Source organism: Oreochromis niloticus, linkage group LG6, assembly GCF_001858045.2.
Source record: "Oreochromis niloticus isolate F11D_XX linkage group LG6, O_niloticus_UMD_NMBU, whole genome shotgun sequence".
NCBI lineage: Eukaryota > Metazoa > Chordata > Actinopteri > Cichliformes > Cichlidae > Oreochromis > Oreochromis niloticus.
The window spans coordinates 36470521-36493331 of NC_031971.2; the positions used below are offsets into that span (position 1 = coordinate 36470521).

Here is a 22811-nt window from a genome sequence, read left to right on the forward strand (position 1 = left end):
ATTCAAAATGCAGCAGGCAGAATCCGTACAGGTAGATGGAAATTTGACCTCATTAACTTAGATTTGGAGTTACTTCACTGGCTCCCAGTGCTAGAATTACCTTTAACATTCTTCTATTAGTTCACACGGCTCTCAGTGGTTTGGCCCCCAGTACATCTCGGACTTGCTGACTGTCAACAACCCAGACTGAGTCTTTTAACTGTTCTCAAAATCAGATCCCAGTCTGCTGAGGGTGCTTTCAGTTTTTTGGAACAAGCAGCCTGCTGACTTAAGATCAAAAACAGACTCAAAAGCTTTTAATTCACACAGGTCTAGAGTTAATAGGTGTTGTTGTTTTGCTTTGTTCTGTCTTTATTGTCTTCAACTTCTGTGTTAAGCACATTCAGTCTCATGTATAAAATGTCTTATTTAAATAAAATTCCCAGGAGAAAAGAAAGGAATGGGGAAGAAGTGTTCAGTGAATCACTTCCATTTCCTGTCAGTTATGATAATAATGAATAATGAATTACAGTAGTCCAGCCTAGAAGTAAATGCATGAACTAGTTTTTCAGCATCACTCTGAGACAGGATATTTCTCATTTTAGAGATACTGTACAAATGGAAGAAAGCAGTCCTACATATTTGTTTAATATGTGTCTTTACTTATAATAAAGAGATGGTCACTTGTTACAGCTCCAACTATAAGCTTTAATAAAAATCAATGCGATGGAAGTGATGAAATGAGCCCAACACCAAATTATTATTATTGTTCTATTATGAAAATAAGACCCACTGCTAGAGAAAATAAACTAAGCATTTGCAACCCAAATTGTGAGAACTCAAAGCAAAAAAACAACAATAAAAAGCTTTGACAAGATTTATTTTGCTCTATAAATAAGGCAGATAAACATAATCACTGAATTTGGCTTTAAAATTAAAATTAGAATTTTAAAAAGTCATGAATAATTCACAGATACAAATAACTTCATGAGCTTTACATATATCATCAAAAAATTATTTTAATTCTCTTTATACCAAAAACATTGACACAAAAACTGAAACCATAACCCACTTAGACTTCCAAAATACAAGGGAAAAAAAACTCAACAGAAAGGAACTGAGGCATACAGAAAAAGAAAAAAGAAAAAAAACAAAAAACAGTGTTACAGTGTTTCAGTATCCTAAGAGAACAGGAATTGAAAACAAGGTAATAGCACTCCTGTAAACAACATTAAAGCATGTATTGTAGCGCATCTGTAAATGTCACTTCACAATGCTTTGTCAATACAAGATGTGTACCTGTGAGCAGAAAGAGCAGTCCAACTCTACGGGCCTAATTAAAGGACTTTGGTTAAGATTAGAAACACGGTTAAAAAGAGCTTTTTTTTCCTTTTTTCCCAGAAGGCTGCACATTCTTGGCAATAGGTTTATGAACCAGTCTGTACCTTAGCTTCACTGAAGTGTCCTTCTACATACAGTGTGGAGGTTAAAGTCGTTTTAAAGCACTATCACATCTTAATTAAAACCGCTAAGTGCATCAATAAATAAGCCACTCGGCTCTCCGTAAGCCCAATTATCGAACAGGACATGTCTAAAATGATATGCAAGGTGAGCTAGTGTTTATCATAAGAAAACCTTCATTAGCATTTGTGCAATAATTTGCATATCCCAGTCAAATTTTTGCCAGGAGAAAAGACGTTCTCATACAAAAACAACTGAAGCCACAAACACCCGTACGTACATTCAGCAGATGTGTTACAGGGCTCTTACTTCTCAGACATACACTTAGTCTCTATCATTTTAAATTCTATGTATCATTTCTAACATTGCACTTATTTGTTGTGTACTTGTCATAAGCATTAATTTTAAGTTGTGAATGACACAGTTCCTACATGACGCACGTTTGCTCTTGAGCATTTCTTCCATGTTAACACGGATAATGGCATCAGTGGCATTAAAAAAAAGGAAAAAGAAAAAAGAAGAGGGTTTGGCAAGTGAACGGGGTGTTCAAGATCTGGTCACAGCACAAATCAATACTGCAAGTTAACACCTGATTAAAAGTTGTTGACACAAAGCCACTTAAAGGTTTAATCTTTTCTGGTAAATAAACATCAAGTATCTGATTTCTCTAGAAAAATCTACATACGTCACGCTGTGAGCTCCACTTGCTCAGTCTCTAAACTAAAAAGGCCTACCATGCGCCGTCTCACTGTCTCGTCAAGTGCAGGCTGTAAGGTATCTGGTGAATGCTTTCACATTGACATGTTCATAGCACATTATATACTTACATGTTCTCCTCTTCTTAGCTTAACCCACTCCCGGTTTTGAGCCAAACGTGACTCCCTTCATATGTCCGTCCCTGCTCAATTATATAAACTCTAAAAGACAAATCAATCTATCCTCTGATAAATACCACTTAAGGGAGCAGCAAGCAACAGTTTGTTTGTCATTAGTGTTTATTTGGTCGACTCTACCTTGTTCCTGTAAAATTCATAGTCTTTTCTATGGGAATGTGTTTGTGTTACAGTAGTGTCAGACCTATCGACTTTGGCTCCGGTTTCCCTGTAATGGTTAGGAAATACTGTAAACAATCATCATGGCTGGCTGGTGCTCTCCCTCTCTGGCTGGGAAGGCTCTGGGTCCACTAGGGGGCCAACTAAAGGGCCACCAGCTGTGCGTGGGTCCATGGCAGAATGCATGATCGGCAGCCACACGTCATCCATGTTTGGCATTACAAGGATTTTCTAAAAGAGGGAGAGAGATAATGGACAGCCAGTACTTAATATGCTTGATTCATAACTAGTTTTGCAAAGCAAGAAACCTAAAGTGAAGTTGTTAATTCACCCAATTTATTAATAAAATGCAATCCTATTCCCGGTGCATTACTAGACTAGAGTGGAAAATTTGAATAATTTCTAGTCTAAGGTGCTTGGAAAAAAGCGAATGGACTGTAATCTATACTAGAGATGGCACGATACCACTTTTTTTTTATGTCCGATACCGATATCATAAATTTGGATATCTGCAGATACAGATATGAATCCGATATAGTGTGTTTTTTAATCAATAAAACTGTTTTTTTAATATCTTGCTGCATTTTGTATAAGTTCATACTCAAGTTTAAATAAACAACAACACTAAAGCTATTCTGTTATACCTGTATGTAAAAAATACACTGCGCCCAAAATATTTCATAGTTCAGCAACACTGATCAATCTAATAAACTTAAACCTGCTCCATCCTCCCTATTCTGGTATTTTAAAGAGTACTTAGCAGAAATATTAAGCAACCTAACTAATAGGGTTATTATTTATTAAAAGCTAGATATTTTAAATGAGAATAAGAAAGAAAAGTATGTCTTTGTGCCCCCTTTTCCCTGTTCATGCCCTATTGGCCCCCCTGGCTAAACTTTGCTAGATCCGCCCCTGCACAGTTACCAGCCGTCAGCTACGTAGAAAAGGATCCTGGTGTAGAAAGTAATATTAAATAAATTCTAACAACAGCTTATCAAGCTTAAACGTGCTGCTGTTGTTCAGCCGCTGGGTTCCTCTTTCTGGTGCAAAGTGGACGATAAACAAAGAAGAGAGACGGACTCGCGGCAGAAAAGCCGATCAGCTGATCATTAAGCAGTTTCACGATTGAAGTAGCGGCAGGAGAGAGAGAGAGAGAGAGAGGGAGAGAGAGAGAGAGAGAGAAGAGGCAGTCGCTCCATATATCGGTTGTTAAGCTTAACGCAGGAATGCTTTACAAACATTCAGAGATGAACTTACACACTTGCTTTACTTCTCTCTGGGATAACTTTCTCGGAGATGAAATGCTGGCTACAAATACACACAGCCGCTCTATCACGTGATGCATACTGCTCCGACGTGCTACGGTTATGAGCCGAGTTACGCCGTGTCGCAAGTTTTGTGAGGTGCTTTTTTGATATTTAATGGTTCGGATTACAATTTTTATTTCTCTCCGATATCCGATCCAGTAATTTAGGTCAGTATCGGACCGATACCGATACGTAATATCGGATCGGTCCATCTCTAATCTATACATATTATGACAAATCAATTATTTGAAAAACAGATATTGATTCAATTCTATTTAATGGATCACTCATTAAACAAGAAAGCAATTTGACAACAAATAATACTTTTTTAAAGGGATAGGAACAACAGGTGTGCTTTTCTTTAGCTTATATTTTCCAGTTTTCTCAACCATGTGTCCTGGGTCTGACTGAAACACCTCCATTGGTAGGCGTTCAGGAAGCATCCTAGTCAGATGCTTGAACCCACTCATCTGAATCCCTTTGATGTGAAGTAGCAGCAGCTCTACTCTGAGCTCATCGCCCTAACTTACATGCCAGATAAGTAAAAACCCAACAGTGCCCAAAAGGTGATTGAGGAGCTGAAATGTTGACTGTGTAACAATCTACAGCTAATGATGTTAACAGTTATTTTTAACCTCCACTCCATTACAGCAGTGGATGCATCCAAAATGTGTCTCAAATGCATCAAATCCTCCAAACACGATCTGCTGTTGTCATAATCGTGTGTATGAGCGAGGAATACAGCTGCTGGCATCACTGCCTTGCCTTGTTCTACACTTTACGCTACATACAACATATATATAAAGTGACAAAGACCATAAGCACATCAGCAAAGTGCTTCCTGAAACAATCAAGTGAACAGTTGCGTCTTTTCAGCTCCACCTTCTGTCAGGAACCATGAATAAATGTTGCTGTGCTCCAAAGTATGACTGTGTCAGTAACTTACAAAAATTAAAGAAAAAAAGTTGTGTTTACGATACCTCAAATTCCTGCTTCAGTTTTTTCTCTATCCAGTCTGTGACATGAGCCAGAGTGACTTCTCTTTCTCCCAGTTTAGGTCGTGCCTTCAGTTCCAGGTGAGGTGGTGTCCTGAAGCCATACCTGCACCAGAAAATAAACAACACCCTCACCATCACGGCTAACGACTGACATATGGCCACCACTAGAGGGCAGCAAGAGACTGTAAAATGACACATTTATTTAGCTGAGTAATTCCACCTATTCTGGACACCTTCACAGTTTACTTAATAAATAAAGATAGTTGGATTTAAGTTTAGGTTAAAGGTATCTGGAGTCCTCTAAAAAAACTTTGTTTACAACAAATGTGTTGTTGTCATTCTGGTAAACCTGCACCTTCACTCTGTGCTTTCCACAGGTTACACAGCAGGACAACAAGACTTTCTTCACATACCATATCCTGTCAGTAGGAGGAGGAGGAATGTTGACTGCCAGTGTTCCTTGGAGCTCCTGCACCTCCACCGTGAGCAGCAGCGGTGTGTTGGACACTTCTTCCATTTTCTTTTTGATGAACTCCGTCTCTGTGGCCTTCTGGAAGTATTTGGACTTTGTGATTTTGTCCACAAAGCGCATGATCTTGCTCGATTTATGTCCTCCAACAAAGCTGTATTTATTAAAAGGAAGATTTGGGTTAAACAATGCAAACTTTGCTATAATCCACTAATTATACAGTTTCATTTTTATTTCCTCTATTATTTAGTTTTATTAGCCAAATAAATACATTTATGACAGGTGAGATTATTCAATAATTAGTTATCAGAAATTAATTACACATGCCATTTAGCCAGTACTATATTTTTAGCCAGTACTTTTGTAACCTGAAGTAATCTTAACACTCATTTCCAGTTTACATTTACACTCCTTTGATTACAAAAGCACGCCCCTTTATACTCACCCCTCCGCTCCAGTCGAATCATTGGAAACATCTGAGGAGTCTTCCTCATCTGATGAACCTGCGCTGGATGACTCTTCATCACTATCAGCCAAGCAGTAAGTTCGTGGTCTGTATCTAGAAACACATGAACAAATAAATGAGGATTGCAATGTGCAGGTGTCTATATGCATTTATTAACACATGCAAACGGTTTTGCTTTGTGCTTTTCATTGTTTTTAAATATGCACACATGCTTATAATGCTGTTTCAATAAATGATTTAGTAAGGTATTAAACCCCCCCCCCAAAAAACAACCTTCCCACGAGGATTATTTTTACAATTTTTCAGGTGGTGTACACCTTGTTTCCTCACGAGACCTTGCAAAAAAAACCCTTTTTATTATTTTGGGGAATCCCCAGACATGTATATTGTAGACCAGTTGTTTTAATTTGCACCATTTAAACCGAAAGGCAACGGAAAATTTGCCAGGACACCTGTATCCGTATCTGTCATGTGACATGTTCTCAGTTCTTCTTTTGATTGTACTGTGAGACAGAGGAATTTTTGACAGCCTACTTTGGTTCAGGCCCAGTGGTCTTTAAAATCACTCTCAGACGTGATGTTTAGTTTCCAAATGCCTCTTTGGCATGCTTGGCAGAATGGCCAATGTCTCCTGACAGCTCATACACTCTGAGGGCTGCTGAAATCCCCGAGCTGACTAAAGCCAGAATACAGAAAGCTTATTGTTTTTTCTCTTTTCTATAGATGGTGGGTTATCTGTATGGTTAGCTGAAGTTTGCTCAACACAAGAAAAGTGATCCTTTGACAGGAGTGACTGGATGAGAGATGGATGGATGGCACAGATGACTATTGATACATGACCTTATCCTTATTTAATGTCAGAAAATCAATTATTTCTGCTTTCAGATACTTTTTACTCTTTCAGAGCTTTCTAATAACTCTTGACAGTAGTGCAGAGTGTCACAACATACCAGGAGTTGAAAAAGTGGAATCTGTGCCTCCTGATCTGTATTTACATTAACATACTAACATAGTGCAAAGATGTAATCTGAGGGATGAAAATGGAGAGAGATGAAGTAACACCGAATGAGATGATAGCTAGTATTAGTTTGGGGATTGTCATTTCCTAAAGAAATTGTAACTGGAAAATGAAAGCTGATGCTGATTAAAGCACTCACCAAGGGAAGAAATGCATCCGATTAACAACCCCATATAGGCAGAATCCAAAGTTAACAGCAGGGAAAAAGAAGGGTGGGGGGTATAAGAGACAGAAAAGACACAAAACACTGAGAGAAACAGATGAGGTGCCGGGCAGTGTAGTAGATACTAAAGACCACAATGATCGTTTAATTAGCAGGAGAAAAAAAACTGCATTAAATCCAACAAAGGCTGTTCCAACATGTATGTGGTGGAGATCGACTGTCTTACCCATCTTTGCCAAATTCGCCTGGGCGGAGGCTTTCTCCCTCCTTGCCCAGGCGAATGAGATTCATCTTGGTTTCCAGGGTCATGAGGAAGGAGCCACTGTAGGTCATCTCCAGGTCAAACCACAGACCTGAGGAAAAAAACGATTATTAGGAAGGTCGATCTGATAAAAAAAAGAAAAGTAAGATATGAAACTGCAAAATGTAAGATTTGCAGACTACTGTTATATTGTAAAAACTGGTTTCCCGATCCGGGTTTATTAGTGACAGTGGAAAGAAACATGATTACTCATTTTGAAGCTAAAACATTGAGAATTTTCCAGGTCACAGTCATCCTAACCACCTCTCGTCTCAGTATTACTCTCACTATTCTCAGAAAGCTGTGCTGTTCTTTCTGTGACACCTCTCATTCCCCTCCAAGCATCACTAAAGCAGGGAACCCAACTGATTTTATTTTCTTGATCTCTCTGCTTAGATGAGAAAGACACATTGAAGCACTCAGAGAAGGAAGTGAAAAGAAACAGGAACAGATCCTTTAAACATAGACGGGGCAGTTGGAGAGCACCAAGCCTTTCCCTACGAACCTGTTTGATAACAGCAGGGAGATCTGGCTGCAAAAACAGGGCTCTCCTTTCCCCCCCTCTTTTCTTGTTACCTCTGTACTACCAAATCTGCTGTAATCTTGATAGTAGAAACTTCTCAAAACCCTCCATAGAAAGCTTGGCTTGACTGGGGCAGGCTATGTATACTCAGAGTCCCCCCCCCATGTTTCCCCATTTTTTTCCACCATAAAACAGACTCACATGGTCTTTGTGTGCAAAGACTTACTATAAACTTCAGTGTTGTTTCTCTTGGCACCACTAGAGGGCAGCAAAGTTTGAGAGATGAGGAACTGATGAACAGCAGTAGGAAAACTAAGGGAGCCAAAAAGTCCACACCCTGGGTAGTTATTTAACATTGGACAGCTTCTTGACAACAGCCCATCAAGAACAGGCTTTTAAGTCTGAGTAAATATACACTTAAGGACAGACGATGAATTAAGGGATTAATCTGAACCCTTTTCCCTGCAGTGGGCTCTGGTGGGTGAGACAGCCATTTTGGGTCAACTTGGTCCCCTTAAACCAAGAGTGATCTTCTTTATCCTCGACGAAACATTTTGGGGATTGAAAGAAAATGTGCAATGTGATTTGCATGATATATGACCTTCCAGTTCTACACCTAAGGGAGATTCTTGACTAATGTGTTAGACCACACTATCCCAACATCATCATTAAAAACACCAAAAAAGGAAATCTTTTGAAACAAGTCTTCAATCCCTGCAATAGAGATCCAGAGACCTGGAGAATCAATGTGCACTTAAGCTGTCCTGGAGCAGATGATGGCCCAACACCTTTACAAGTGTTCTAATAACTGGAATGTTGGTGGTTTTGTTCCTGGCTGCTCAAGTTAATGCCTTTGGCAAGATACTGACCCCTAAAGGTCCTGTAACATTGCGATGCAGGAGAATGGTCTTTTTTGCTGATGCTGGATCTGACTTTAGCACATTTCAAGCACTTTTTCTTATCACTGCAATGCAGATATATCTGTCCTTTAAGGACCAAGTTACAGATCTTGCACAGGTGACAGTTGTCTCCACTTTAATGACGGGAAAAAAGAAGTCTGTGTTTGTGCTCCCAACACTTTTGTGGCTAAGGTAATGGAAACTTTGTATCCTTGGCACATTTGCCAAATCTTCATTCAGGGAGCTTAGGCTAACTTTTGACTCATGCTCATGTTAAATCTCTCAAATACGCTTGTTTTTATCACTTAGAAATAATGCCAAGTGAAGTTCCATTGAGTCATGCTGAACTGGAGCTTGTTACTCATGCCTTTATATCCATCACATTTGGATTAATGCAATTCACTGTTAACTTATCTTAACTAAGTTTCCCTAACTTATTCAAAATGCAGGTGGAAGTACTCACGGGTCACACTGTTACTAATTCGGTTGCAATGGATCCCCATTAGCTTCAGGGTTCACATTATGATCCTGGTTTTGACTGTTAGAGCCTCTGAAGTGCTATGATTGGTCAAAAAGACCAAAAATGCTGGAATGTTAATGTTGGCTGCTGCTTAACAAATCATCTGTAATACCGGTATTTCAGCCTTGGATATTTGTTTTTGCTGTTTAAGTATTAGTACTATCAAAATGGAAAAATTATGATGGAAACCTGTTCAGATATTAACAAGAGCTGACATGTGGGAAAGCACACACAGGACTGAAACTGCATGCTTTGTTTTCACTGTTTTGCTGCCTTGATACCGTTGGTTTGTGTTAAATGACTAGATAATTTCTGTCTGGCACAGTTTGCTGTGCCAGACAGAAACACAGAGTTAAAGCCATTAAAGACAAAACCAAAAGTTGAGGGGGAAAAAAAAAGGACATGGAACAAATGAAAGTACAGAAAGTACAGAGAGTTAGTAATGTCTGACAAAACAGCTGGTTAAAAATAGACAGGAAGTCAGAAAGACTGCAAGGCTGAAAGAACAGCTTCGATCAGCTGAGCCTAGAGGGCATTGATGGACTTGGTGGGTCCACCAATTTTGAGAAGTGTGAGCTGAGGTGAGTTGGGTTAGGGGCACAGAGTTTTTGTAAGTCTGGAGAAAGAAGACGACCTCAGGGCAAGCTGCTGGATCAGAGCAGTGCTTCCCTAATTGGGGTGAAGCCCCTCCAAACAAACTGCAAAGAAATACCTTCACATATACAGGGGGGCTAACTATATTCTTGTCTCCATCAGAAACTGACATTTAAAAAAAAAACATTAAGCATGTGAAAACAAACATGCATGAATACAAATGTGCAGGCACGCAGATACAATTGCTTGCCAAGACATGCACACATGCACAGCTGGAAAAATTCATCGATCCATTGCACTCAGCAGGATTGTTACAGGAAGGACCGGCATGAGACGAGATAAAGGCAGAACCTGAGCTGCCTGGAGGATTCAGCCCCTACAACACCAGTGGAAATTTCCAAAGGAAACCTAAACTGGCTATTTTGATTGCAAGTTTCCTAAAAGCTGAAATGCCCAGCAAAAAATAAAATAAAGCACTCCCCCCCCGACCTCGAAGAAATATGGCTAAAACAAAAAACAAAAACAATCACAAATTTTAATTGAATATATGTGATATCTGTCAATTCACTGACTGTCTGTAAGAAAGAAAAGAAACCTCTGGCAACCTTAGCTGTTTGGGGTGTAAGCACAATTAAAACTGACAAAATATCAACACCATCAGTGAAAACGAGCTCCATGCGACCCGATTATGTTTAGAGAGACTTCTGATGGGTGTTTTGTCTGGAACTGAACCAAGAACTACTGTTGCCATCTCAGCTGGAGACGCAATCAATTCCTGCCCTTATTATAGAGTTATGTGAGTGCTGCTGCAGTGATGAAAATGAAGCAGTGACTCATAGTGTGGGGATGAGAAGAGTGAGTACAAACACAAAGAGGAAGATGAAATGAAAGGGAAAGCAAGGGGAAGAGAAAACCAGGAAGAGAAATAGGAGATTGTGCATGCGAAACAGATGAAAAGAGAGATCAGTTACAGAATGTAGAATGACAAAGGTTACGTGGTACGAGGGAAAGGAAAGCTCAGTGCGCCTGCATTACTGAACAGTCACAGAAGTATTCATGTAAAAGCTGCTTGTGATCTAGAACATACATAGTTATGCAGAGCTAAAACTTCACATAGCAAAGTCTCGATTTAGCTGGAGCACATAAAACTATAAAACCTGCTAAAGTCCTGTAAAGTACGACCTGCCTGTATGGATTGTGCTGTATATGAAGACAGAATTAAATTTCTTTAGAAATTACAAAATTTCTTTTGTATTCTGTACAACAGTCTGTAGCATGCCTGTTAGGGTATGTTAAGGGTTTTTTGTTGCTTTTGTTTTTTGCATGAATCACATGTTATTGTACACCAGTTCCACTCATACATCCATACAGTTAGCCGAACTCAAGACAACAATACAGGAGCTCAGGGTTCTGAGCTTGTGTATTGTTGGTCAGATAATCTGGCAGCAGCTCGAGGAACAGAGAAAAATGTGAGATTTACTGAACCGACTCCTGCCCAGTTCAAAAATGTCTATCTTGCATGTTCTTGAATGAAGCAGTTATTCTTTTTATAGGTTTTAGCAAAGACTTGTTTTATCTCCTCTGGTTTATTTTTTAAAATTATAATTAGCAGTATGACATGCATCCAACCACAACCACAGAAGTTATACAAGGTAATGATGCGGCCCTAACTTGCATTTGTTGTTGTTTCTACTGCTGCTATAAAATAGTTTTAAAAAGACCTGTACTATACTATATATTATATCAGTTGGACTCTAGCCCAGCAGTCAAAAATAAGCCTTTTTTATTCGTTCTGGGTCTTGTTGTAGCCCCTCGTTTTTTCCACTGTGTTAAAAACTATTTTAGCTTCCTTAATCCACGATTTGAGCCAACATTCTTCTGATTGGCTCGCCTCACAACTAGAAGGACTAAACAGCAGCTGGGTGGGCCTGTGTGCTTGGATATTCCAACTCACTTGAGGCAACTCCTGTGAAGTGATGCAACAAAAACTTAAATAAAGATGAAAAAGCTGAGTAGTTCCAGTTTAACTAGTTCTTTTTTGTTGTCTATAGCACCGCATGCATCTCAGTGTGGACAGTGTTGCTTTCGGTAAAGTTAGCACAGTAATTGCCGGTGCTGTTGTTGTTTGGATGGAAAGCCCAGTTTTAGAATTGTGAACTTATTAGTCACAGCAAAAAGTCTGGGAATGAGAGCAACGGCCAGTCACGAGGCAAAATGTCATTTCTGTCATTGTTCTGAGTTTTTTTTTTTTTTGTCCAACAAGCTTTAAAAATGACATTATCTAAAGTTTTGACAGTTTAAAGTCTGGCAGTTTGGACTGCAGAGGCGGTGTGACACTAAATATAAAAAGCAAAGTCATAGCAAAAAAATCTGAATAGCAGTTTTTGTAGAATGAAAGCTTTGACATACAGCGTCATGTTTGCTTATGAAAAACTTGTTTATGGGACCTCCAAAAGTTGAATCTGTTCATCTGGACCTATGAAACTAGGTCATAGATGACCTAGAAAACTACAGTAAATAAAACTTGGCTACAGTCAGTTTGAGGTTTGAGGTTAGTCACATTCATATTTGACAAGAGATTACAGTGACATTTAGAGTAGAGCTGATGTTCAGACAATATCAGTTATAGATAACAGCAACTCTAATTGGTACTGAACTGTTTATATTTCTAAAAGGTCAAACACGCCAACTATAAATCATAAATATGTTGCTGAATGTCTTAATTTAAGTTGTGTTTCCATAAATGAGATTTCCAAAACGGAGCAATTGTGCAAATGTAAAGTTAAATTATTTTTCAGTTTGTACCATGGAGACATCTCCAGAACTAAGAAATGAAACCAGTGTGTGAGTGCCAAACCCTGCAGTTCCTTAAATGGCCACTAAAGGATGACCCCGACAGTGAGACTCATATGTTAAAATGCCCAACTTTACAGCAGGTCAGACATGTTCACAGCATGCTACAAAATATGGTTTTGCTCACCAACAGTCAACTGTGATCCAGTCATGGTTAGTAAAATTGCAATATTTAATCTGTATTTTGCTTAGCACTAATTAGCACTGGTCTATGTGATGTATCTTAATAACAAAGGTCACTACTGTTAGCCGTTAAGTGTTAACAAAGAAACAAAAAAAATCCCCTGAAAGCAGGAACCCACATCTGTGACAGCTTTATACAAGCAACACCAAACCACTTGTAACTTTACATGATAACAAAGATTAGAATTTTACCCCTTATCTTTGTTATCTCTACCATGGGCATAGCTATCTGACTATGAATAGCCTGTGTAGAGGCGCTGTGTTTTTAAAAACACGAGATGCGCGAATGTCCTCCGTGGCAAATATTGCACAATAACTAGAGTCTTCTGAGAGAAAAAAAAAAAAAAAAAAAGAGTGCACAGAGCTCACGTTTGCCAGTGCATCTTTTAGGCGTTCACTTTGTGTGTGCATGTGCGTGTGCATGTAAGTGTATTATGGTTTCAAATTGATTTCTCTCTTGCCTCGATAGTTAATGCAGGGTTTAGATGCCCTGAGGATTCTGGGAGTGGTCGAGCCCATGTCCAGTTCTGTCAGGGTGAGCTCATTCATGAAGTAAGGCAACTGAAAGACACAAGCATACAATTTGGCTGAAGATACTCTCCGAGAATATTTAGTTAGCAATAATAAGCAACAAACAAAAACCTTGTTTACAGCAGATATAGACGTTAGTGTATCATTTGTTCAAAATCTAAATATCTGGAGTATCAAAATATTTTTCATGATGAAGCGAAATGAGTTTTGCCTGGGGGGACAGGATTAGAGCGAAACGGAGGGACCGAGCAGCTTCTTCTACTGCACTGAACTGCATGTGGCGCTGTAGAGGGGGGTCAGGATCGAGATGGCTGGAAGGGGGTCTCCAACTTCTGTTTTGATTTCGACATATTCACACGAGCCAGTTTGCTGCATGGTGCAGCTGCAAGTTGTGGTTAGAGTGGGCGTCTAGTTCACGGAAGACGCTAGCCGGTAAACAACAACTGAACTTTCAAAATATGAGTGGATGGATGTTTGGATGAATGGGGGGAGGCAGGGAGGGTTTGAAAAAAACAAAAAACAAAAAAAAAAAACATGACTCGCAAAATATACAGAGGAGGCCCGCCCAAGTCTACATGTGCAAAATGCTGGTTAAAGGATAGAAGGAAACAATGCAGCGCCTCTTTCTCTTTCCCTCTCCTTGTAAACCCAGTATGGAGCTTCTGCACTGCGTCTCACACACATTGACATTTGGAGACGTTGTTTGTTTGTTTGTTTGTTTGTTTGTTTGTTTGTATCTTCTCTGTGTGTGGCCAGACACATGTTATCAACAGGAAGCTGATCACGACTCCTTTTTGTCTTGTATGCCTGTATCGGTCCTAAAGGGAAAAGGTTATGTGCTTTGTTCCACACACCCGTATCTTGCTGAGCTTCATCTGAATCTTCTTGGAGACCTGTTCAATCCAATAGGGCTCATTCAGGAAGTCCCAGAAGATCCGGCCTACAGTGGCATTCACCCAGGCAACCGAATCATCCTCTTCTCCGCCGGGCTGCACCTGAGCCGATGTGGTGCTCTGAAGCTTAAAGACAGAGCAGATGAGTTACTATAAACACCACATAAACCTTTTATCCCGAAAGGGATTCCAAAATATCACCCAATCCCCTAACAACACAACATATTGTGCCCCTCTTATTACGAATACAAATAACTTTATTGATTTCAAAGGGAAATTCCTATGGGTACAATGTTGCAAGGATATGACACAAAATGATCTCTTTATTGCGTGTAATCACGGTTTAGTCCAACAGGGTTACACTGCAAATGAGACAACACCTCAAAAAGGAAATCAGAGAAAAATGTGTTACGAGTATGAATGTGAAATGAGTATGTGCTACCTTCTTATCAGCTCCAGGGCTGCTCTGTGGACTCTGAAGAACAGGGCTGGCAGCTGTAGGGCTGACTGCAGACTCTTTAGGCATTAAGGAACCCATGTAGACACTGTAATCCAGCAGAGGCTTGGTTTTGGCACTGCCCACTGTTGTGGAGGAGACTGATGAGTCTTTTGACCTGGTCTGAGATGTCAGGACTTCATCCAGACTGCTGCGGCTGCTGTTGCGACTGTGACAGCTCAAAGCTGTGGGCCACAGCAAAAGTTACAAAGAGTTGATGAATTTCTGCTATAAGAGCATAACTGTATTGTAAGAATAAATGACTTTTGGCCTTTTTAGCCCTTACTCACCCTTCTTAATTCCTACAACACTGGAACTTTTCTTCAAGCCCACCTTGAGCTTAGAGGCTGACAGAAACCGCTGGAACCACTCCTCCTTATCCCTGCCAGTCCTTCCAAACAGGTAGAGAGTCAGAATGGGAGAGAATGATGATGATGATCTTCGCTCTTGGGATGCCCCCGTTCCCTCTCCTCTCTCCCGTGTGCCCTCACTGGCCTCCATTCTTTCACCTTCTGCCTTTGACATGAAGTCATCCTGCCTGCCAAGTTCAATGCAGATGGGGTATTTTTTGTTCCAGACTCGCTTCCTGGCGAGACTCTGAGGCACAAGATACACCTGAGGGGAGAGTTTGGTTAAAAAAAAAAAAAGAGATAATAGCCAAACTTAAAAATTTAATTTCTTTAAATTGCTTTTAATAACAATTTCAAAATTTATAAAAGACTTATGTTAGATTAAAAAAAGTTATGCTGGAAGAATGTATAAATTCTGTTCTAATGTATGCTAACTACTTACTTTGCTGTATGTAAGATCATAAATCTTCTGACTGATGTAGTTAACATCAGGTTTTGGTTCATTGTGTGAGGCACGGCGGGCGATGTTGTGGTTGGGTTTAGACAGTCGAATGATGGATCCCTCCAATCGCACATACACGGACTGCGTCAGTGTGGCGTGATACGTCTCTGGGTCATAGTTTTGTATCTCATTCATCCAACCCTGCAAAGATATACTGATTTTACATGGAGTTGATTATATTTAAGGACTGTGTTGCAAAATAGTTTTACCAGAAAAGCTATTGCTGTCCTCATACACTGTATATTCTTTCCAGAATTCATATATGAAGAAAAATGTTTTTGGTGCCACAAACAGACAAAAATCAACGACTGTACCTGGAAAATGGAGTAAACTACACCTATGGAACATATTTCTACAGTGACTGAAAAGGTTACCCGAGTATCTCCATGAACCGTGTGTCCTAACCACCATCTTTTCAACTTATAAACAGCTTGTTATATTCACTTCCTGTGGTGGGCTTTTAAATTGATCTGGATATAGTTCTCCTAGGATACTTCTCTAAGTTTATTTGCTGCTTTTTCGCTTTGTTGTCAAGAAGAAAAAAATGATTTTAAATAGCACAGCTGTTGTAACTATGTACAAATCTTACCTGAAGAAAAGAAAATATGTCGATAAATGTAGATTATGTGATTTGAAGTTTGTCTGAAATAAGCCATGTTAGCTCCTCCCTGTTGAAAACGTTTCACTAACCTTATAGATATCTGGTTCCTTAATGTCCAACTTGGTCACATCGAGCAGCTTTCCATGCCGTCCCATGTTGTTCCCTCCAGAACGTTTTGGTCCTGCCAGCCACACAAAACCAATAGCTAAAAGGAATCCCAGCTCAATCCCAAGCAGCACTCCTCCAATATAACTAGGCAGAGGCAATATAAAACACCCATAGAGGAGTACAGTAAGGATGATGAGAGTATAGTATGGAACACTAGGTAGGGGCTCAATATATTCAGATTCATCCTCGCTGCAGGGTTCAGTACTACCACTTAGTGGCACTTTAGTTAGACTACCGGTTCCAGTAATATCAGTTTTATCAACACCATCACCTTCTGTGTCCGTACAAGTCTCAAATTCCTCATTGGACAGAATGCAATACTCCTCTTCTTCCTGCTTCGCTAGAGCAGACATGAAAAGCAAAGATGATTTGCTGGGACTTTTAGTGGCAAAGGCAGTGCTCAGAGGGGATTCTGCTGAAGCAGAGGCCTGTCTGCTCGGGCTTTCATCCTCCCAATCAGTTCCTTCTTCCTCCTTAATGCAGTAATTATTGTTGGTCTCCATTTGACCGTTGATAGAACCAAGACTTGACAGTTCTGTGGCACTGGCAGAAAGTACTTTGGGCCGGTAAATGCTGCTGCCAACTAAGTTGCCACTCTTTTCATCCATGATCTTACTCAGCAGCTGAAGCGGTTCAGAAATTGCCTCCGACAGACGGCGTTTGGTGTCTTCAATTCGTGCCTCCACTTCTGAGACTTTGAAGAAGCTGCGGTTATCTGGTGATGTCAACGGTGAGGAGGGGGCAGTTTTAGAATCACTAGCTGATGACATGACAGCAGATGACATCCGGGACTGAGCAAATTGCTTAAAGAGTTGCAGGTTAAGGCGGGATTCTGGAAGACGGTAGGAAGCTGACGAAGAGGACGAATCCTGGGATGTGTCTGAAGACAAAGATTTAACGAGAGTCTTCATGAGATGCCTGCGCCTTACTGATGGTGTGGGAATAGAGGAAACCCCATCACGTGACTCGGCATCAGAGGAGATGGACTTCACTAGGCTTAGAAAAGGTTTGTCACTGGAGGGAAAGCTCAAAGATTTTGTAGGAGAGGAGTTTGAAGTTGAGGCTGAAGACAGAGTCTGAGCGGGAGAATTGATAGTGTGATGTCTTGAAGGGGAAGAAAGTCTGGATGTTTCAGGAATAACACCAGCTCCAGCTGCAGAGGCTGATGGCACCCCATCAAACATCTCCTCACTTGCTTCTAAGGCTGTCACGATATCAGAGTCATACATGGCAGCTGAGGGAGTGGAGACAGTTGTACAGTATAGCTCTTCTTCCTCCTCCTCTTCCTCCTTCCCAAGGGTTGAGAAGTGGATGGTAATGTTCTCCTTTGACAGAGGCCGCTGGACATGGAGCCTGGGCGTGAAGGCAGGTGGCTGTTTATCCGTGGAGTGAGTACTCTCTCCATGGCCAGGATGCCGGCTGGTCATCTCAATGCTCCCACTGAAAGAAGGAAAAGAGATTTCACTACACTACAGCAGGAACAGTCAGTCCATTAAACAATTAATAATAGTAATAAATGGAAAAATGTTGGAAATTTTTCCAAGATAAATCAGCAAAGATGGTCTTGATACAAACGCTCATTAAGTATCAAGCTGTTTTAGCTCTTCTTTCTTTAAGCACAGCTTTGTTAATTTGACTGACACTTAAACTCATAAACAGAATGCTTAAAAAGTGGGTGGGTGTAGAATCCATGCTTACAGTCAGAGCTGTGTGCATGAGATGACCATATTAAAGTTATGCAATATGACAATACAAATCTTCAAATCCATGCGAAAGCCATTTAAAAGGGCACGCACACACATAGGGGGTATTATTCCACAGTGGGAAGTCTTCCTTGTCAGTGCATCAGCAAATCCCACTGAGTAGTCTGAACACCAGCAATGACGGGGACTAAAAGCTGGGAGACAATGTGAACCTCCAGATAGTCCTGATCAAGCTTCATGCGATCAGCATTGCATTGCAAGCATAGATATAGAAAATGTGCGTCTATATCTATGACTGTGTGGGTGTTCCAAGAAAAAGGAAAGAAAGAAAAGGTGTTTATGGCTCAATCAGTTTTGTTATGTCAGACTTGAGAGGCAATCAGGCATCTTAAATTATCATTCAGAGTCTATTCTTCCCTACTTTTAAACCTGCATGATGTCCTATCCCTAAAATCCCAAATCTGATTTTTGTACACTTACAGGTTTGGTCCCGACCCATCGACTGTTCTAACCTTCCGTTTGTAAGGGCTAACCAATAAGAAGAAAGCTTGTTTGAAGGCAGATGAGTCAAAATGGCTAATTTATGAGAGTAAATGAAACCAGGGTCTATACTGAGACTTTATATCTGGATGACCAAATTACCGCTACCACCAATTCAGCCCTGAAATCTTCGCAGTTTTGCGTATACTGGATAAAGAGAGCAGTGAAAATAGACAGGAAAGTGAGGAGAGAAGGGGAAGACACACAGCAAAGGGCGTGAATCGGACTTGAACCCAGGCTGCCGCTATGTGGCATATGGTCAAAAGCTCTCAAAGAAGGTGGAAGCTCGGGGGAGGAGGGTCGTGCCCATCAAAGGACAGCTGGTGTTGAAACAGTATTTTGATATGTAACCGAATAAGAATAGGTGAAGCGATATTGGAGCTTACTTTGCCTGATTTTATATAGAATTTCTTTTCTTTCTTTTGTTCTAAAATGTCCTTCTGAATACATGATCGGAATAAACTGAACAAAAACAAACAAGTATATGCAACTGCAGCATTGTATTGCCTTGCAACCAAATTGCCCACCAAGGGAAATTACCAGTTTAACTGTATTTGTCCTTGGCAGTTTCAAGGACTGGGCGTTCGAGAGAATCAGGATGGCAGCTTTATCGAAGTCATGGATCAATTTTCAGGTTTCCATATGTCAGAACTTATGGCTTTAGGCCTAGTGTAACATAAAACAAGGTTGTTATAGTAAAAAGAATCCACTGTAGAGATGTTTTTTTATTACCAACACACTTCCTTGTTGCTATTCAAAACTTTGTATGTGGCTTATGACAAAAGTCAAATGACAACACTGACACACAATTTGCAATTAACACTGGAATTAATGATTAAAAATTGATACAGTGACTTGTCAGTCTAACTGCTGTCTCTTTGCTTACATCCTCTGGTAGTCAAAACAGAATTATGGTAATATCCTGTTGACATTTGGCACTGGCGTCCTTGTGCTTTGTCTGGATGACAGAGGTGGAATGAATGTTGGCTCACTCATTTACAGACTCAACTTGACCACTCATTGTCACATGGGTCACGAGTGAGCTTGTTACCCAGTCAGGCAGTCTGCCAGCCACCTCTGCCCCCAGTTAGACAGCCTTCAGTCAGCAGCAACACAATGAGGCCATTTCATTAGACTGCCAGCTGGACATGAATTTCATTTTGCCATACAAGACTCTAAGGACCTGGAAGTTTTTGCCAGCAACACATTAGAATTATTGATAGTGGGTAACTATGTACTTGTTTGGGTCAGATTTGAAAGCTGGTTCTACTTCCTAATCGAGCACTATGGAAATGTAACAAACAAACAAACAGCTTAAAAAAAAGAAAAGAAAAGTGGGCCTGTGCTGTATATTTTCATATTTATGATTGGCCTGTCCATCAGAGGCTGTATCTGTACACGGCAACCATGGAGATTCCTGTTTGTCTTGTGTCTCCAGAGCTTTTCCTTGAGCCAATGTCCAGACTTGGTGGACAGTGAAGAATGAATAATGCCACTGATGCTGATAAAGCTAATTGGTGAAGCAAGCCAGCCTCATTAACCCTCATGTTTTGCACTCATTAGGGACATGTTCACAGCTCACTTCTTTGTAAAGCAAGCATACACTGGCAAGGAGAAAAGCTCCACAGAGCTATCGCATGCACTGAATGGCTATTCATAGCCTTGCTTGTTTAGTGTTTTTAAAATGAACTGGAGAAAAATGACGTCGCCTTAGTTCCTGTGCTGTAGCTTCATTCATATTATACCACACAAAAATCTGTACCAATAAAGGAAAACAAATCACGCTAACATAAAAATAGACACAAAAAATACATACAGTAAAAATAAGATTAGTATCCTTATTTATGGAAAAAAATATCACACAGTACTGACTATAATACTGAGAGGCAACTGACTGTAGTATAATCCTTGTCATAATCTTAACTATTAGTGTCATTTGTCTTATTTATTTGGATGCTGCAACATCTGACAGCAACAAGGAGCTTAATAAAGGTAAGCCTATACTCTACAATAGTAAGCATAATTCCTTTAATGCATTATTTAAGATTCATCATAAACTATTATCACAAATCAGTTAACCATAAAAAAGGGTATAAACAACTACTGTTTTTATACAGTTTTTGTGAAAATGGACAAAAAGATGTGAATAACTGCTGTGTTTATTCTATCATGAACTAACATTAAACTGACTGGTGAACTGAGGGAAATAAAGACAAGTAAATAGGTGATGTTGTATCAGGCAGACCTAACTGATACAGTGTGGACAATAAGCTGAAGAAAGTGAAATTATGGTGAATGAATATATTTTATAAGGGAATATAAACAAGCGCAGTTAAAACTGAGGGCTGCTGTCAGACTACCTGACTTCTGACCACTGAGTTCAATGAAAGTTCACAACCAGAACCTAGAAATTTCACAATGTCAAAGTAATAAATGTGGGAAGTCCCCAAGTGAAGCTGTAAATGGAGTCACATGATGAAAAAAAATTGGTGCCATAAAATCTTTCTTCTTCTTTTTGGGGTTAAATGGCATAATTAATTCATCAATGATCCAACATGAGAAGGGCTATAAAAGCGAGAATATACCTTTCAACATTATTTATACGCCGTCATGCTTGAGGAACTTTGGCTCTGTTAATGGGGACAGTTATCATAGTAACATGAGTCACTGTGTCCAAGCACAGGACCGCCTCCAACATGACCTCACCAAAAACTTCAAATCACGCTTCATCAGCATGTCTGGAACTGCTAATGTGACTGTAAGGAAGTGAAGAAAAGCCTCCCTGGTACATGTCATGTGTCACTTACTTCACCTCTTTCTTACAACACATTCACAGTTTGATTTGTTATACTCATAAGACTGTGGTTCTATCAGCTTTAGAATTTATTTTACAGCTAATAATTTAATACACTAACTTCTGGGTTTCCAGAAAGAAAAAGACTGTCCAACGTAAAGTGTTACCCAGGTGAATCCAGAACAAAAGAAGTCATACTTGGCACTTGGGGAACAAAAATGTTTTATATTTCAACCGATATATACGTATTATAATCTTGTGAAGTGTGATTATTCCAAATAAAGATCAGTCAAAACAGAAGCAAAGAAAGTATAAAACCTTTTTAATGCCAAACACCGACTGTTTAAAGGTCACAGTGGATACCAACAGAGTGGAAAACACTGGCTTATGGGTCTTCAAATGCCTTAACTCTGCATTCTTTCTAATGGCCAAAAGAAGCCTGTGGGAAAAATGACCTTCTGTTACCTCCCTTTATGGCCTCAGTAAACTTTCATGATGAGTTTATGATCTCAGCTGCTAGTTTTACTGCGAACAACCTGATGTTACATTACAGTGACTATTAGGATCCACAAGAACAAAGCAGGATACGCTTTAGGGCAGTCCTACAAATGTGCAGTGTCTCTTGATCAGTTCTACACTTCTTACGAAAGTAAACAATGTTTAATGGTGTAGACTGCAGAGACATAGCCACTAAAACATTACAGCATAAAACTAATAAAATAATTAATTAATAAAACTGACTAGTAAAATGTACAAGTATACAGAACTCTGTAGCTTTAGTGTGCTGCACAAAATCTGATTAATGTTCTCACTTCTACACACTGCAGGGTGTTCGTTTGCTGCAACGTCACCTTCACCCTATTTTTCAAAGTGAATAAATAAATATTTAGCAAACAACAAACCATCAAGGAATGACAAGGAGTGACTAGGTTTTGAATTTTGACCTAAAGTTCCCTTTTTTCATTTTTCACATTTCTGTCACTTCTTTAATTATGTGTCTGACACCCAAAATATGGTGGAAACACCCGTGACCCTCGTGTTTTCTTCCCCCCCGATGATCAGTATGATCCGGCACATGATGGACATCATTTTCTCAAACAATGTTTTCCCAAGACATGGTCAACTGTTCACTTTTCTCAGAACCACTAATTTGTAATTGAGTTATAATTAATCAACGTAAATCGAACATTTAAGTAAATTGCTTCTATGGCATATGAGAAAGAAAACAAGACTGAAAATGATTTTTCTGAGCATTTCCACTGATTGCAGATCAGTAACTTCACTACAAGAGTATTTTTGCAAGTCACCGTGCCTGATGCTCTCTGGCAGAACAGCACCAGAAGCCAACCCCCTCAGAGAATCTCAAATGTCATGCTCCACTGTTTCAGATAATCAGCAGCATTAAGATGACGCTTGCTAAGGGATGGAGATGAAACTACAACGGCAA

General features: G+C 39.8%; 1 protein-coding gene and 1 long non-coding RNA gene across 5 annotated transcripts in view; both read right to left on the bottom strand.

The window, feature by feature from the left end:
- Nucleotides 1-842: 842 nt before the first annotated feature.
- The window catches only part of LOC100695222 (testis-expressed protein 2), a 33729-nt gene continuing 11760 nt past the window's right edge, over nt 843-22811 (bottom strand). For 2 of the 4 annotated variants that reach the window (XM_013273020.3, XM_005470045.4), the window contains exons 3-13: nt 16249-17767; nt 15499-15699; nt 14997-15321; nt 14653-14891; nt 14172-14336; nt 13248-13347; nt 7140-7266; nt 5712-5825; nt 5211-5420; nt 4780-4900; nt 843-2723 (exon numbers count right to left, since the gene is read on the bottom strand). In XM_013273020.3, coding sequence (XP_013128474.1) covers nt 2574-2723; nt 4780-4900; nt 5211-5420; nt 5712-5825; nt 7140-7266; nt 13248-13347; nt 14172-14336; nt 14653-14891; nt 14997-15321; nt 15499-15699; nt 16249-17754 — 3258 coding nt within the window. In that variant the 5' untranslated portion in view covers nt 17755-17767 and the 3' untranslated portion in view covers nt 843-2573. Of the gene's footprint in view, nt 2724-4779; nt 4901-5210; nt 5421-5711; nt 5826-6889; nt 7267-13247; nt 13348-14171; nt 14337-14652; nt 14892-14996; nt 15322-15498; nt 15700-16248; nt 17768-22811 lie in introns of those variants that run through there. The other 2 variants (XM_005470046.4, XR_001224676.3) reach the window with 2 other exon arrangements.
- Nucleotides 11990-13235, bottom strand: LOC109202389 (uncharacterized). Its single transcript, XR_002062314.2, has 2 exons — nt 12251-13235; nt 11990-12197 (listed from the first exon to the last, which is right to left on the bottom strand). It is a non-coding gene; the product is annotated as an uncharacterized LOC109202389 (long non-coding RNA).